Below are 18,117 nucleotides of genomic sequence, written 5' to 3'. Positions count from 1 at the left end.
AAAAGCGTGCAGTTAAGAGTAGTCTGAATTGAGTTACATTGCCGCTAATGAGCAATGCTGCACCAATCGGACTCAAGATTGCCGGCCATGGTATATTTCACAAGCTAGTGATCTTGTATCAGCGACTACAATGAGTCGCATCTTCTACATTTAGCAGACCAATAGCTGACTCAGCCACTCCCCATACATTACGAGGATTCTCCTTTCGAGAATTTCTCTACTAATTATTAGCAGTTTAGACCTTTGTCTCAGACCTTCCCGGAATAATATTCCTAGGTGCACTTTAACTACACTGAGCGTACGTGCATTGATTTCATTTATATATCAAACTAATTTTTTAGATTTTTTGCTTGTGGGTAAATATTAGTAAAAAATACGATAACCAAACACGATGTAATTTTCTCTTAACTTCACAAAGATAAGGCTGGTTCCGCCGAGATATGAAAAAAATATTTGCTCTAAAAAACACATGATAACTGACATTGTAATTGGCAAAGTAATTTTAACTGAAGCTGATATTTATAGTGCTAAATTAAAATTATATTAATGTTTGTCAGATAGAAGAGTTAAAAGGTTGATTTGAGAGTTATGGGCAGAAAAATGGTGGAATAAAGGTGATTTACAGACCAGTTGTATTGTATCTAATTGGACTCAAAAGTAGATGATGTAACTAAAGTGATTTGAAATGTAAACAGATGCCAACAAACTCTACAATTCTATTTTTAAAATAATTATCCATTAAAAGGTGATGGTTGTTATTTCAAGTACGATTGATGCTATTTTTAGTATGAATTTATATAAAACTCAAAATAAAAAAAACTGAAGGTACCAAAAGGAAAAAACTTTTTAAAAAATGATGAAATTGATTAGCTTGCGATTTTGTTTAAAAATTTCAAAATAATTTGGATTATTATTTTTTTTTTTTCGTGTTTTTGATTTGGAACTTTTCCACAACAAAACACCACAAAACTAGTAAGTAAAGTTTATGTTGTGTTACTGGTCCTCTTTATATCTTGTATATGTTATCTTGATCTTTTACTTTTACCTTTTATTTTGCTTGTACTTTTATTTATTATTACCTTTTAAAATATTGCTATCTTACGAGTTCCTAAAAGTTATATACTTTTTGTTGTTGACTACAGTAGTCAACAATAAAAAATATATGATCTTGTTTTAGACTACACAGTAGTCTAAAACATAAAACTTGTCCACTGCCTAATCTTTGAAATCATTCTCATTACAATATTATAATCTTTGATATTATGACTATTTTTTTTATTATTATTGTTGTTGCTGTTGCTGTTGTAATTGTAGTGTTATTTTATTGCTATTGTTATTATTTTTGTTAGTGTTTTTATTATTACTATTGTCAATGTTGTAATCACTGATAATTAATAACAATAATAATAATACTGTTGTTACTATTATTGTTTATATTGTTGTTGCTGATAATTTTATTAGTATGAATTTCATTATTAATACTATTGTTATTACTATTATTGTTATATTGTTATTATTAACAATAAATTATATTGTTATATTATTATTTTTATTTTATCATTATTTATTATATTTATTATTCATTATTAGTTATTTTTGTTATTACTATTATTCAGGGATGCGGAGTCCCAAAAGGACTCCAGCTTTATATCTCTACGTTTTCCAAGTCTGTAGTGTCCAGTGTCCAGTTAGTGTTGAGCGTCATTCTTATTATAAATGTACCTTTAATAACCTATCAACTATAATCCTAATAACCATAAATTTCTTAAATATAAACATATTTGAGGTACAATACATTTAAGGTAATAATATTTTTAATAGTATGTATAATAAATATGATAATATTTTTTATACATAATTTGTGCAGGTTTTTTTTTTAGGCTACCTAAAAAATAGATATATTTATTTTATATCATTTTGTGTGTGTGTGTGTGTGTGTGTGTGTGTGTGTGTGTGTGTGTGTGTGTGTGTGTGTGTGTGTGTGTGTGTGTGTGTGTGATAATGTCGCAGTAGTTTGAAAAATAGACAATTTTTAAAACGCTATACTCTAGCTAGAAATATAAAAATATATTTGATAAATGCTATTTTTCATCAAAAATAGATTAAACATCACCTCAACCATTGTTTTAGTGGATTTGCAGTGGATCTATATAGGCTTTTTTTAGTGATTCATTAGAGTTTTGTTCATCGGCTACTTAATGAACTGTCATAGAGAAAAGTGTCCGTCAGACAATAGGATATTTTGCTTTGAGTAAAGTGAAATTTCATCAGACAAAATTGCTTAAGAAAGATTATATTTATACTAATTTTGTCTATAATTTTATTCATGCTTAGAGCTTTATTTATTTATTTGAATTTATTTATATGTTATATTTATGCTTAGAGCTTTATTTATTTATACTTGGAGTTTAAAGAAGCTTTTTGTTATAAGGTTTATAAGCTTTTTGTTATAAGGTTTCAAAGACTTGAAGTTTTTGGTTTGTTTTTATTTTTTTATTATTAAATAATTATATATAAAAAAAAAGATTCTTTATTTCATTTGTTTTAATTTTTTCATTATTATTTTAGTTTGCCTACTGTTCAAATATGGTTTCAATTTAGTAAACTTCCATGAATTTAAGTTTCCTTTATTAATCATTTACCAACAGTTAGGGAAAAATTGAATTCTACTCAATTAAGGTAGGATTAGTTTTAATTTCATGTAACATTGCTAAATATGATTTAACTGTTAGATAATAACTTATTGCTGTTTTGCACCGCTATTTGTTTACAGTAATAACTTTAGTTTTAACATAATGTTATTGTGATAATTTGTTGTGTGCCTCTCATAGATTTTAACTACTTTTAAAGAGCTTATAGAAACTGTGTATAACTCACTATAATATGGCTGTTGTACTATTATATGACCGTTATAAGATTTTTTTGTCAAAATATATAGTTTGGTTGACAAAATGTTTCAATTCTAATTTAAAAAATTAAATGAATTAAACCATATTTTTAATAAAAGACTTTTTTTTTTTTTTTTAAATTTACCTTTTTATCACTTTTATTATAAATCTCCTTTTAGAAAATATCCATATAATAGAGAAAATAATGTAAAAAGTAACACTTTAATCAAAAAAAATAGTTAAAAAATAAATGTGTTTTTTTAATATTGCAAATTATATAAAGTTTCATTTGTAAGTCTCAAATGTTTTGTGTGTTTTCGACTAATTCTTTATGTGTTTTCCAGGTTTAGAATGAAAGGTTATTAATTGAAATGAAAAAGTAGGGTTTACGGGTTGAGATTATTTTTAGCAAAGAAATGAGAAATAAATTATTTGTTCTTTTCATAGTGAACATCCTACTCTTTACCTTGGATGAACATGCACTCACCAAAAGGTTTCAGAACGTTTTTACTGGTCTGGAAATTTTCGATAAAAATTTTTCTAGTAAAAATGGCAGATCTTAGCAGTTAAAACAAAACAAAAAAATTCATTTTTTATTTAAGATAATTGTTCAAAACTAAAAATATTACCTTGAGTTTTCTGTAATTGTTAAAGAGCACACCCTGTACTTGTCTCAAGTAATTGTTAAAGCACACCCTGAAAATTTCAAGTTTTCAATTTCAATTTTATGTTTTGTATAAGGTCGAAAAAAAGAATTCTGTATAAAACACATTTAAAAAACATAACTAGTAATATATGTTGCAAAAGATAATTAGGTACTAAATAAATTAAAATAAAGGTTGCAAAAACAATTAGGCACTAAATATAGAATATAATAAACTAAAAAGTCAGGAAATCGCCGTTGCTAAGGGCTTTACTATAGAAGCTGAAAAAAAGTTTACTTTAATAAAAAGTTTACTATAATATTAAGTTTAAAGGTATATATTTTTTGAATCTAAAATAAATTTTAAACAAGGTAACATAAAAAACATAATATTCATTTTTTAGTGTTTTTAACTTAAACCTTTAACGAAATTTAAAGTTCTAAACATGTCAATGTTAACTTATTTTTTAATTTTTAAAACTTTCAAACCGCTAAAAAATGACTTGGTGAACTAAAAAGTTTCAGGTTTAGTTATATGAGTTCCATGAAATATAATATTACTATGTTATAATAATGTATATAATAGTTCGCGAGTTCTCAAATCATCGTTTAAATTAACGCTAAAACACATTGCTAGAATAGTCCGCAAAATAATAGGACAGTTTGCTCCAGAATAAATTGTCCTAGACGGACGGGTAGGACATACTAAAACCTTCTGCTCCGGAGTAAAATATACGGCCGGACAACTTACTCCGCGGACAGTTTTCTCCGTGAGAAGAACTTTATTGGCAGCCGCTTTAAATGGCAAGCCGATAACTTTCCGACATTAATAGTGGCTTGTCATCAGTTAGCCATTTATTAAATCAGTTTCAGATTTAAAGTGTTGCGCTAGACGAGTAAAAAACGCAATTAGTACGCACGACATGGAAATGTTAATGTTTTTATGGAAAAGTTAATGAATTAAGAATTAAGATCAATTTTTTAATGTGAAAAAACGTGTCGTCCATCAACAAGCAAGATCATGCATTCAAAAGTTGAAAAAAAAATATTTTTAATTTTTAATGACGCTTAACTCTTTCGTTACCGATACCCCGCATAGCGGGTAATAAAAAATGTCGTTAAAATACCAGTACCCCGCATAGCGGGTGATGAAGAGTTTTGTTTTCTGTCGACCCCTTGTTTTTCGAGCGACTTTAAAACTTAGCTTAAGAGAAACTAGAATAATAATCTGATAATATACCGAAAACTGAATTAAAAAGGCTTTGTTTGATTAGCTGATATTCGATTTTGAAAAATGGCTAATTTATCGTCTTTACGCAAAAAAAAAATCTCAAATATGGACGAAATTTTAAACTTTATGCTTGAAGAAAGTGACGAAGATAGCAATAAAGATATTGATCTTGGTTATTCTGACTTTAGTAATGACGAGGATAATAATTTGATAGAATTTGAAGTTGAAAACATTATGACATCTACTAATATTCAAAGAAAAGTTAAAAATACAATTAAAAACATCAACAATGTTGATAAATTGGAAGCTGCTGTTCCTTTTTCTAATTCAATTTTGCCATTATTTAACGATACAGACAGTGAAAGCTCTGCTGCTTCAAGTACAAGTGACAGCGAAATTGAGACTTTTGTCACTTATAAAAAGAGCCCACGTACAAGAGGTGGAGGTACCAGGCGTGTACGTGTTCGAGGTGGTATTGGTATTAAATGTAACAAAGTAATTTCTGTTGAAAGTGTTACTGATTCTATGCATATTACTCATAGAGAAGCTATTACTGATGATGCTGCTTTCAATGTCAATATACTAAATAATGGTGTCCAAGGTAGTATACATAATCATCGTCGTGGTAGAGTTTGTAGTCGTGGTAAAGGTCGTAATCGTAGTCAAAAACCTCCTCTGTCAACTTGGGGGAAAGTTAATACAGATGTTCTTGTTAATTTAATGGATTTCTCTGAACTTTTTCAAGAAGGTTTAAATGTTAGAATGAGGCAAAACCCAACTAGTCTTGATTTTTTTGAACTCTATTTTCCAGTTGAACTTGTAACTTTATTAGTTGAAGAAACCAATCGGTATGCAAGGCAATTTTTTGCTGCCAATCCAGATAACTCTTCAATATGGGAGGAAACTAATGTTGCAGAAATTAAAACCTTTATTGCTGTTATTCTTTTAATGGGAATTATTTATAAACCTAAACTTAGTATGTATTGGTCAAAGGATGAATTGTATAATACTCCAATTTTTTCAGAAATTATCAATCGAAATCGTTTTAGTATGTTATTGAAGTTTTTTCATTTTAATAACAATGAAGATGAAAATTATGATGCAACTGATGATAACAGAGATTGTCTTTACAAAGTACGACCAGTCATAAACATTCTGCGTAACCGATTCAAAACTGTATATAATCCAGGAAAAAATCTCAGTGTTGATGAATCGCTTGTCCTTTATAAAGGTCGTTTACATTTCCGTCAATATATTAAAACCAAGCGTGCCCGTTTTGGTATAAAGTTATATGAACTAGCAACTTCAGAAGGAATAACACTAGACTTCCTTGTATACTGTGGGAAAGGAATGTTTGCTGATGATGATATAAATGACCAGATGCCTTCATCTGCAAGAATACCATCTGTGCTGATGGAACCCTTTATTGGTAAAGGCCACACTCTTTACACAGATAATTATTACACAAGTACAACACTCGCAAAGTATTTTCTTGATAACAAGACACATCTATGTGGCACAATTAGGTCAAATCGATTTAATTATTCAAAAGATATTCTTATTGAGGTTTTAAAAAAAGGAGATGCAGTTTTTTATAAAAATAATGATGCAAATAGTCAAATGCTGGCTTGCAAATTCCGTGCATCAAAAGATAAAGCTTCAGGTAAACAAAAAGTTGTCTACATGCTGTCAACATGTCACCAACCATTTATGAGAATTATTGAAAACACTCGTGGTTTGAATATTCAGAAACCTATTTGTGTAAAAGAATACAATAGCCACATGGGTGGTGTAGATCGTGTTGACCAACAACTCCAGAGCTTGAATCTGTTACGGAAAACTTACAAGTGGTATCGGAAACTAGCATTTAGGCTTATTTCTCAGGGTATTTTAAATAGCCATAAAATTTTTGTAAAGTACACTTGTCACAAGAGTACCATATTCTTAGATTTTCTTCACGACACAATTAAGTTAACGTTTTTGTCTTTACCAAAGTTAAACAAAACACTTGTTCCTGATGATACTATACACCGGCTTACTGGACGTCACTTTCCAGGAACTAAACAGCCATCACACAATGCAACAGACAGACGCCCATCTAAATTATGCAGAGTTTGCTATGCACGAGGAATTTTTAACAACAATGGCAAACCACTAAAAACTGTACATGTATGCAAAACCTGCCCGGGTGAGCCAGGGCTGCATATTGATAGCTGCTTTGAAATTTATCACACAGTGCTGGATTTAGTGTAAAAATTAGTATATACACATATTTTTTTATTTGACATGTCTTAGTGATGTTACATTTTGATTTTGTTATTGTTATTTGTTCTTTTTTGAAGAAAGCATAAAAATTGAAATTTTAGACTAAAGTCTCACGAATCTAATAAATATAATAACTTAGGATAAATTAATGTTGAGGATTTGAAACTTTTCAGAATTACTTATTATATATGTCTGATTGTTGACTCCAAATTTGAAAATAATCTGTTAAAAATAAGATACATTTTTATTTGATTGATTTTACAATTAAAATATTTTTTATTTTTTAAAATCCGCCATTATTGATCATAAGACCTGATAAAACTTTTTTTTTTTTTTTTTTTTTTTGATTTTATGAAAGATAAATTACTAAGTTAAAAAGGGGCCCATTTTTAAGGAAATTGAACATTTTTTAAACCTATAATATAATTGCGATGGTAGTTGGGTTAAAACATCACTTTTTGTCACGGTAATATAAGGTTGCCGAGCCCGGTAACGAAAGGGTTAACAAATTATTTCATTAATTTATTTTTGTTATTCAAAAAATCTTTATTTACATTCTTGCTGTTTATCTTAAGTTAGGAAAGTTACAAATAAAATTTGCATATTAATAAATATTATAATTTAAAATAAGTTAATAATGCTTTTATATTAAAAGATTTATTAATTTCAGTAAAATAAGTTAGCTGGTAAAGTAAACCGAAAATAACAATCAAAAATAAAACATGCAATGAAGCGTATTATATGTTTTATATTTGCGTAAAACATAAACGAAGATAATTAAATAATATTATTAATTATTAACAATATTTACAATAATTACAAAAATTATTTTTTTTTTTAATTTACAAATACAAAATTTAAGTAGATATTTAATGTATATCTGTAAATTGAAAAAAAAATTAGTTTTTGTATTTAAATATATTTTTTTACTTAAACACGTAATTTACTAGATATTTAAATATGCCGATTAAATTTAGTTGATGCCCTCATTTTAAAATACTATAGCGTCTGTATGATATTTTGTTGACTACGACATATTTCCGTTAAATGATCAGGTCTGTGAATCATGAAAAGACGAAAAAAATAAAATGATAAATTTTGCGTTATCAAAAAATATAAATGCTTAAAGCGAAAAAACCCAGACCGTAGATTCTTTTTTTTTTTAAAATCTTTTTAAAATCCCAATCGCTTGTTCCAAATTCGAATAAGATTTTAAATTAACACGATTTTTAGGTAAAATGAACATCATAGATTAAAAATTTGATCTGTTCCGGTAGTTTATTGGTGCTTGTTCTTGATTGCAAGTTCTTTTTTGGTCGGAATTCTTGTATTTTTTGTAAAAATTGATAGAAATATTGTATTTTGGCAACTATACAAAGCTAATATAGGTCAGAAACGATTAGAACTAGGATCTATAGAAAATTAAGGCACTTTTTCAAAAGATTTTTAATTAAATCTAGTTAACGCCGATGAGCGAAAGTGATCTAAAGACTCCAAAATGGTATTCTTTAAATTCATTATTATGGGTAGTAAAAAGGATTAGAAAATTATATAAAAAAGAGAAAAGTTTCTTAAAATATTAAAAAAACCTGAAGCGAAAAAAAATATAACATCTAAAGCTTTTGTTTCGACTTAATACGCTTATAAAATCATGCTAATTTCAAATAAATAAGTTCGAATAATTTGTAAATCGCCAACCAATAATAATTTAGCGAGCCAACCAAGTTTTTCAATTAAAAGTTATTAAAATTTTGGAAACTTTAATTTAACTTTCATTTAAAAGCTATCGATTTAAATAAGTTTTTTAACTTTTGAATGTATCTATGATAAAAATTGTAATATAAAATATGATGAACAATAATACGATTACCTATGTAAGAAAGTTAAGAAAATTTTTTTAAGTATTTTAAAATTTTTAGTTATAAAATGCTAAAGTATTTAAAAAGGTTGCCAACGTCTGGATTGCCAACGTCTGGATTTTACGAAAATTAAAATTTTACGGATTTTAAAAACCTGTAACAATTTTTTTTTAGTGTTTTCCTTCGTAAAAGCCGTAAAATTCTGGCATTCCTACGTATAACCTATAAAAGTTACTAGAGGATCTTGGAAATCGTCAAAAATGTTTTGTTAAAAATTAAATACTATTTTGCATTTTTTTTACATTTATAATTTAAAAATGAAAATAAAAATAACAGAAGACAATATATGTAACTAATCGTTTAAACTTTTTAAAACTGTATTTAAAAGCGATGTACGCAATTAAAATAGATCAAAGTTTCAATGAATAAATTTATTAATTCATTCATTAAAAAAATTGCAAACAATTGTCTTTTGTTCTTGTTTTCTCTATCCTATTAAACAAAAGAGATAAGCGATTTAAAAATGAAAACTGACGAAGATTGCTCAAAATGAAACAAGTTGAATAATTAGAATTAAACATTTATAAAATATAAAAATATTCCTGAAATATAAAATAGAAAAATATTCCTATGAATAACCCAGCAAAAATAGAAAATTTTTATTGAAACTTAATTGTTTCTAAAAAATTGTATCTACTTTTTTAAATGTCAGAATGTAATGACCTTTTTTTTTTTTTTTGGCGGCACCTAAATTCCCAATTTCGCTAAAACGCTGTATGAATGTTTTTCCTGGCTAACACCCTGGATGAGTTGTAGATATAATATTTCATTTATTTATTTCGTCATTAAAAAAAGAATACAATGCCGTTTTATATAAATAAAATTTACATGACCGGGGCTAAAAGTTTTTGTGTTCCTTGCGTGATTCCGTTTTACACTTAATTTATACTTTAATAACATTACTAATGTATACCATTTTTTGTTAAAAAAATAGTTATATAGATCAGAATCAAATGAGAGTAAATTGGAGATCGCCAGTTATACTATTATAAAAATAATTGACAAAAGATATACGAGTTTCCGTGCGTGATTTTTTGGAAATGCCCAAGTCTAGTTTTAATAGGCTAAAAATATTAATGTAAGTTTGCGCTTTTCATTACTGCCTTTTTTTCAAATAACGTATAAATATTAGCTTTTTTGTTTATAAATTTAATTGCTGTAAAGGATACATTGTAAAAATAAGTTTTTTTTAGAAAAAACTCATTTAATACCACTGTTAATCAATCTTTCTATTTTTGAACAAACAAACATAAAAAACTAAAGTTACTAAAAAAAGCAATAACTAACAATCAAAGCTAAGCACCACAATTTTTAAGCTGATAATTATAATCACATTAAACATTTATTAAATAAGGGCTCCATAAATTACATTACGCTCTAAGAGAGGTAGGGTTAGTTTTTTAGTCAAAAATTGCGTGACATAATTTGTGTACCACCCCTAATAAATATATATATATATATATATATATATATATATATATATATATATATATATATATATATATATATATATATATATATAAATACACGCACACACACAAATGTATTTAGAATGTAGAAAAAGCTACTTTAATAGAGCTTAATTGTTAATTGGCAATCATCTACAGTGGAGTTAATTCTGAAGTCTTTAATAAAAGAGAACGCAATCGGAAACGAATTACCTAAATTTATTCAAATGATGAGAAGAGAAATTTATTTTTGTGTGTGCACTTAGAATCTATCTCGCCCTTTTATTAAGTAGGTTGTCGCCTTTGTAGAATAATATTATGAATTTCTTATTTAATCAAAGTTTACAAACTTTTGAAACAAGGTTGTTTACTTTGCAACATTTAATAATATTCCGTTTGAATGAAGTGGTAGTACTATTTTCTTTTAACTTATTTCTTTAAATAGTTCAGTGTCATTTTTGTACTTTTTTTGTGTTAAATGATTTGCATAACTATTTGAAAGGGTTTTAGTAAATTTGATGTAGGGGAGAGTGGGGGAGAAGTGGGACAGTCTGAAATTTCTAATTAGGAATGGTGCCTAAATAGTGTTATTTAATGTAGACAGTTAAATTTTTTTCCCTCTATTTAGCAGAAATTGCTTTGTTTCCTTGCGTGCGCTAGAAACCCTAATTTTGAAATGTACCTTAAAAAAGTGTTTACATTAGGGTGAAGTGCTATTTGTTTATTTTGATTGGTGAAAGCTTTTGAACATTTTTATGTTGATTAGGAGATTTTATGATTTTATCAGTTTCTATTTAATAATTTGTGTTAAAATGTTTATTTATTCACTTCTACTCACACTTGTCCTACTTTACCCTAATGGCGCGGTTTCTCTAAAAGCAAAAATTTATATACTTAGTTATAATTGTGTGGAAACCTAAGGGGATTGAATCGGCGCCTAAAAAGAAGGAATATTCGTAAAAACTTGTTTGGTTCGGTTTATACTTCAAATAAAAAAGATATTGCAATTACCCTTAAAAAAAATTTAAGTGTCCTACTTCTCCCCACCCTCCGCTATAGATTATCTATGTATTCAGGTTTATTTGAGCTTACGCTGGTTCGGTAAACGTTACCGTTTGATAAGTATTGATTTTTCAGTAGTATTAAGTATATTACAGGCTATTTCTGATGATTTTTTGTGATCATATCAAATATTTTTTATTGTATGAACTAATTACTGATTTGATGTTTGTCATACTGATTTGGTCAAAGCAGTAGAAAAAAATTATCCGCTATCTAAAGTAAAAACATTTTAATATGAAAAAAAAAAGAAATTGAAAATTGATATATAAAAAAAACTCAATTTTTACAACAGACAATTGGCTTTGCCCAAACCTTAGCTAATTTAGGTCTAATTTTTTTGGACAAGGTTGTTTGATAAAAAAAGCTAAACTACTTAGGGAAGCATAAATATCAATAGTTTAAAAAAATAATAAATTATAAACTCCATTACTGTTGGAAAATAAAAGGAAGACAAGAAAGTTTACATTTAAATAATCATTTTCAAAAATTAGTAGTCAAAAAATAGGGGAGAGTAGGGAAATGGTGAACGCTGGGTAACTCCGAACATGGTCAAAATAGCATTATAGAAAAAATAATTTGTCAGTTTCTTTTTAACTGCTGAGAGGGGATCCCGTGCTCAGTTCCAGAATTACAGTAGTGTAACAAAGCTGCGATTGTTGTTCACTATAATTTGACTTTAACTTTTTCTGATAATTCTATGCAACTTTTTTCTTGAGTAACATTCTGTTGTAGCTTCTATGGATATAAAACCACTCCTTTTTTTTAGTTGTTGTTGCATAATATAATTTTTGCACTTTTTTACAATCAGCATTTTATTCGTTATTACACAACACTGATTGTGATTGTCTCCCGTATGTTCGGAATTACCCCACGTACGTAAGGTAATTCCAAACACCAATAGTTTTATTTTTGCAATAAATTTTTATTTTATAATAAGATTTATAATAAGAATTGCTTTTGAGAGTTTGTGACTGAATAGTTAAGCTAATTGATAAGCAATAAATATGATCAATTTTGTATAACTGGTGTCTTTAATTCGCATTCCCGCTTGGGTGTTCGCCAATACACCACTCTCCCCTATGTGTAATGAGTATAAATAGAGTGACCATTGTTCACGAATTTTACTCAGAAGATCGAAGCGTTAAAATAAAGTTTTTGTTTTTATTGCGTTCTTTTAAGAAAAAATCATTATTTTTGTATCCCAACTTCATCTATTCTATTGTATATAATGCTTTTTAGTTTTTTTTGTTTGTTTGTTTTTTTAATGTAAAAAAAGCGAGGATGGGTCACTGATATTAGCAGCCGAAATGCAGTGGTTAGAGCAAATTCAAGAGATTTAAGGTTCCATGCGAGCTCCGGGCTGCGTTATTTATAAGGAAGAAGGCGTGAACTTCCTAATTTAATGCTTGTCCGCGGTGCTCTGTGTTAGACTGTATTCTTAGAGTACCTAAAAAAAGTTTACTCTGTTTCATTTTTTAAAAATTAGTGAAGGGGAAGACGGGGCAAGATGGTGAACGTTGAGTTTTTACAAAATTGTCAGTCGTGATATATACTTTGTTATAGTATGTTTGTTCATAACGGTTCATTGCCTGCATGTGTTTTCAGCTTGCAAGTAGAAAAATTTGTAATAAATTTCAAAACATTTTGAAAAATTCGAATAATGTATTAAATTTATAATGAAATTTTTTTATATATTAAACACAAACATTACCTGGGAGTACTTCTATATTAAATACATTAATATATTAAATTTTTATTTTATTTTATTAAAATATATTAAACACAAACATGATCTGGGAAAACTTCTATCAGACAAGCTTAAAGGAAGTTATCAAGTCAAATCAGCTGCAGCAAGTGCCAACAGTAAACTTGGTAGACTGAAGAAGTTGTAGACTCTTTTTGTGGAAACTACTCTACAAAATCTATATAAGACCCGAATTAGAATTTGCTATCCAGGCTTGGTCACCACACAAGGAAAAAGACATTGCTATTCTAGAGCAAGTACAGCATAAAGCCACTAAACAATCACGGAAATAAAGCACTTGCCATATAAAAAAAGACTCCTTCATCTTGGCTCAATTACACTTAAAGAAAGGAGAGTTTGTGTTGATCTGATTCAACAGTTTGAACATTCAAAAAGTATTGATCAAATCATTTTTGAGAACCCTCAAGTCTACGCACCACCGATTTCCAAATACAATTTGCGTGGACTTTACCTTTGACTTGAACTTTAAATGGTAAAAAACTGCAAAGAAAGATTTAGTTTCTTCATTAATCGCATCTCCAATGTATGGAATATGCTACCTTTAGACACCATAAGTGCTGAATCGGTCAGTTCGTTCAAAGATAGTGGTTACAAATTGAAATTTAATATAGATGAATGATCGGACACACGAGTGCCTTTTCCTTTAGTATGGAAGTGCCTGGTATAGCACTTTCTCATTAAAATTTATTAATGTAATATATGCATATTTGATTGATTTCTAAAATACGTAAACTCAAACTCACTTTAATTATTTATCTCACAGAAATGCAGTCACGTGATAAGGTGAAAAATAAGAATCAGAAAAAATGATTCTTCTTTTTTTAACTTAATAACTTTAAGTTTGTTCATTAAGTTAGAGCTATGGAAATATAGGTGTTTGGTGACTATGCGAATCTCTAACAATTTTTTTTGTTTAAATAAAACCTATTCGCTCCCAACAAGACTGCAGGCAAGCACTATTTAAGTTAGGATGATGATTTAATGCGAGATAAAAAAAAAAAAATTGGAAATAAATTTGTCAAGGAACCATCTTGATTCTTTAATCGGAACAGCTCGCTTTTACTTCTTCTTCTTCTTTTTTTCCTCTCCTTCTTCCTTTGTCTTCCTCTTTGCCTTATTCTTCTTTTTCATCTCCTTTCTCTTCTTCTTCTTCTTTTGTCTTCTTCTTCCTCTTTTTCTTCTAATAAAAACTTAGTCAAATCAACAAAAGTCAATTTAAAATTATTTTCATCTTTACAGTGACAATTTAAACAATTCATTTAAAAAACTTATTAATGCGATTAAAATTACTCAGGCAAAGTGAAGTTCTACAAATAACAAATTGTGCAAAAGTATCAACTATTTATGACGTTTTTTTTATTTTATTGATTAAAAATAACAAATCAAATATTATTTTTGAGATTTATGATTGTAACTATTTATTTTTAAATTCCTCCGTGCGATCAAATAGTGTGAACACTATAAATGGTTTTTTTTTTTTTTTTTCATTCATTTATTTAGCCGTACAAATATTTACAAGTTCCGTGTTTTATAATATATATAAAGATAGCAAGGACGAGAAGAAGACAGGATTATCTTATCACCAAGTCTCTTGTTTTTTCTAAACATTAATATAAATACGTTTTAACTAAACCTAAAAATGAGGGAAAAAAGCAAATGTTTATACCATATGTAAAATAAATTAATAGTCTTTCAAAGTTATTTTTAATCGAGTTTAAGGAAGTAATTTAATTTAAGTAAGTTAATTTAAGGAAGTAATTTAATTTAAGGAAGTAATTTAATTTTAATCGAGTTTAAGGAAGTAATTTAATATAAGGCTAGGTTAACTAAAAAAATGACACGAATAAGATATAGAGAGTTATAAATTTAAATCCATTGCCAATGTGACATATAAAATTGTCAAAAACTTGATTTTTTTACTTGCGGTTTTTTTTTTTTTTAATTTACGAAACGTTATGAATTTATGCAATAAAACCAAATTATATGAATAAAACTATGAAAAATCTTTTTTCATTAATATCAGGAACCTAAGAAATATATTTCTATATTCATTATATTTAAATATAGTGACTGAAATTTTTCTAACAGAAATGGTTCTAACTGAAATTTTTTATAATTAGAGAATTTAGAAAAAAATCTTTTAACTTTTTCTTAATGTTTTATTAAAACTATTTATTATTGTTTTTTTATTTGTTTATGTATTCTTTTTTTAAATGATAAAAATGCATAAATAAACAAAAATAAATCATATAAATATTTTTATTTAGATATTTAAAAAAAGAAAGAAAAAAAGATCTATTTGCTATTCTCCTTACATTAAAACAATCAGTTAGAACCTTGTCAAGCCAACGCGATGAATTCTCTTGCGCTAAGAGTTTCGCTTGTTTAGAGCATCCACCTGAAAGGTGTTAATATATATTCTTTTTATTTGGAAAGGTTTAAGTCATTTTATTAAGTAATTTATCTTAATTACTAATCGCCATGGTAATGTATAACTTCTTTGCTTCGTTTAAAAAATAGATTAAATAAATGTTTAATGCCTTTTTAGTTTCAATAGTCTCAACTCTGATTTTTTTAAATTTTATTTAGGTGCCCCAAGAAGTCCTTATGGTCTTACCACAGAGCACCGCGGATGAGCGTTTAATAGGAAGTTCACGCCTCCTTCCTATCCGATGTCGCAAAACTTGCCTACAGGTGGGGTTTTTACTACGGATCTTTTGATTCTGATGCAAGTGCGCTACCACTGCGCCGCGGCTGCTCCAGATTAAACTTTTTCCTATTTGTTTGTAACTTTTTTTTATGTTAATTTGTTTTTAATAGGAGTTTTAGCATAAATATTGTTAACAACTTGTAATTATATTTAGCGCGCAAAAACTTATTTATTTTTTAGGAAATCTTGGGCGGTAATCTCCATCACGTTTAAGAACATGGCAAATATATCAGATTTTATGGTCCATTTGATCTCTGTTCTAACAAATATACTAGCTCTAACCTAAGCCCCTGGGTAGCTTCAGAAAAAAATTTAAAGGTACTTAATATGTACTCCTTGTCAAGCACAACAACAAATTGCTTGATGATGAGGCCTAAATAAAGTACAGCAGTGGCATAAAAACTTTCTAAGATTCTATCTCGGATCCAACTTTACATTACACTTGTCCGCAGAAAACTCGGTTCGTTGTTGCAAGTCCTTTCTGCGATGGTGCGCCTTGATGTCTCATCTGTCTCAGAGACAAATAAAACAAGGAAATTTTGTAGGTTCGTCTTAAAGGTCCATGAGGAATGATACCATTTTGAAGTCTTCGATGACCTCTCCTCATAATTCAAGGCACTCAGCAGCATCTTGATTCTGGTGGGTCCTCTTTAAAATGCACGGAGTGAATTATTAAAATAGAGGGTAGCTGTTTTCATTGTGAAGCAACGTGGTTTTAAGGCTACCCATTCACTCAATTTAGATGTAATACCAATAGCCTCGAAAAATATGGGCACATCATTGCAGAAGCACAGTTCATTTTTATAACTAAAAAAATTTCAAGAATGCTTGATGACACTTTCTCTGATCTGGGACGTGTACGTTTTTACAGGTTCTACTGTTCGAGTCTGGATATCAGAAGCTGAGTATTTGACTGTTGACATCCTTCTGGTTAAGGAAGTATGATCAACCACATTTGCTAAATTATATTTTTTTAATCTCCAATATTTTTCCTGCTGTCAGGCTTGCTGCTTTCTCCTAAAAATGCGTGATCCGTATAAGTAGAAATGGGAACAGGCAGCTTTGGGCTGCGCGGTACTGTGGGAATGGACAAAAGAATGTCTGGATAAACTATTTAAGAACCATTTGTACGTGGCGACGTTTTGAGGGATCAAAAATGTTTGCTTGATTTGCTTGAGTAGTCCGTCGGTTGTTGCCAAATTTGCAGGATATCAAACTTCAAGACTTTAATTCTCTCCTGTACCAATCTGTAACATAGCACAATTATATAAACTTGAATTCAGAAATTATTTTACACATCGCTCAATTCAGTGAATAATACTTACATCAAAAAACTTACATCATATTATAATAATATTTATAACTTATATCATAAAAAAACTACATATATTTAAATCATCGAAGTTTTAAAAAATTAGAAACTTTTTTTTTTTTTTCTTGTTGATTAGGAACTCTAAAAAGTCCTTACTTTTTATAATAGAGCACCACAGAAAAAACATTTAACCTAAAATATTAATTGATTACTATAAAATATGTAAAAATAACTTAAAGCATTTAAGGAAAACCAAGTTTTGGTTTTGCTGTAGTTTATGCTGGTACTTGTGAACTGTTCTTCTGAATCTTCAGACTCTTGGTATTCTGCATCTGTTTCGGATTTGGAAGTTGACGTTGTTGCTGTTGTCGTTACTGTTACTGAAGTAGGCTTCAAGAACATTTTTTTTTTTGGATGGATAGTTTTTGAACAAGCAGCTTTCTTAGTTTTATAACCGACCTGTTTTTTGCTTTCAATCTAAAGATGATACAATCTTTTGTCCTCACTGCAAAGCCATTCACCATCATTTTTTGTAATGTCAAAAACTTGATCCAGTTTTGCGTGTATGACTTGAGTTCATAAAAGTGTAAAATTTAATTTCTTTTGCCATAACTTGTTACTTCCTTCTCAATTTACTTTCTTTTTAATTTGGTGTTATTTTCAATATAGAAGTATGTAGAACTAAATTTTGGTGTATACATAGCAACTTTTTATAGTAATTTTAATAAAAGTTCTTTAATAAATATATCAACAATTATCGATAAAAATTTCAATGTTTGTTTCAAAACTACAGAATTAGAAAAAAAACTTTTAGATGTATACGGAGAACCTTAGATTGTTTACGGAGAACCTTCAATAAAAAAGAAAAAGCATG

General features: G+C 28.3%; 1 protein-coding gene across 2 annotated transcripts; it reads left to right on the top strand.

Moving 5' to 3' along the window:
- Nucleotides 1-412: 412 nt before the first annotated feature.
- On the top strand, nt 413-18,114 carry LOC136087860 (piggyBac transposable element-derived protein 4-like). Of its 2 annotated transcripts, XR_010642130.1 has the most exons (4): nt 2,567-2,679; nt 15,489-15,626; nt 15,811-15,915; nt 16,112-18,114. XR_010642130.1 is itself a non-coding variant. In XM_065811467.1 (3 exons), the coding sequence occupies exon 3, from the start codon at nt 4,826-4,828 to the stop codon at nt 7,013-7,015; it is 2,190 nt and encodes a 729-aa protein (XP_065667539.1). In that variant the 5' UTR covers nt 413-745; nt 2,569-2,679; nt 3,336-4,825; the 3' UTR covers nt 7,016-7,122. The 2 variants fall into 2 exon arrangements, 1 of the variants encoding a protein (XP_065667539.1); XM_065811467.1 differs by lacking the exons at nt 15,489-15,626; nt 15,811-15,915; nt 16,112-18,114 and adding exons at nt 413-745; nt 3,336-7,122 and having other exon boundaries at nt 2,569-2,679.
- The last annotated feature ends 3 nt before the right edge of the window (nt 18,115-18,117 follow it).

Source organism: Hydra vulgaris, chromosome 12 (genome assembly GCF_038396675.1).
Source record: "Hydra vulgaris chromosome 12, alternate assembly HydraT2T_AEP".
Classification (NCBI taxonomy): domain Eukaryota; kingdom Metazoa; phylum Cnidaria; class Hydrozoa; order Anthoathecata; family Hydridae; genus Hydra; species Hydra vulgaris.
The sequence above is the reverse complement of the archived record's forward strand: the minus strand, read 5'-3'. Positions and strand labels throughout refer to the sequence as shown.

Coding starts and splice junctions, on each gene's coding strand:
- LOC136087860 (XM_065811467.1), top strand. CDS start 4,826: ATGGCTAATTTATCGTCTTTACGCAAAAAAAAAATCTCAAATATGGAC.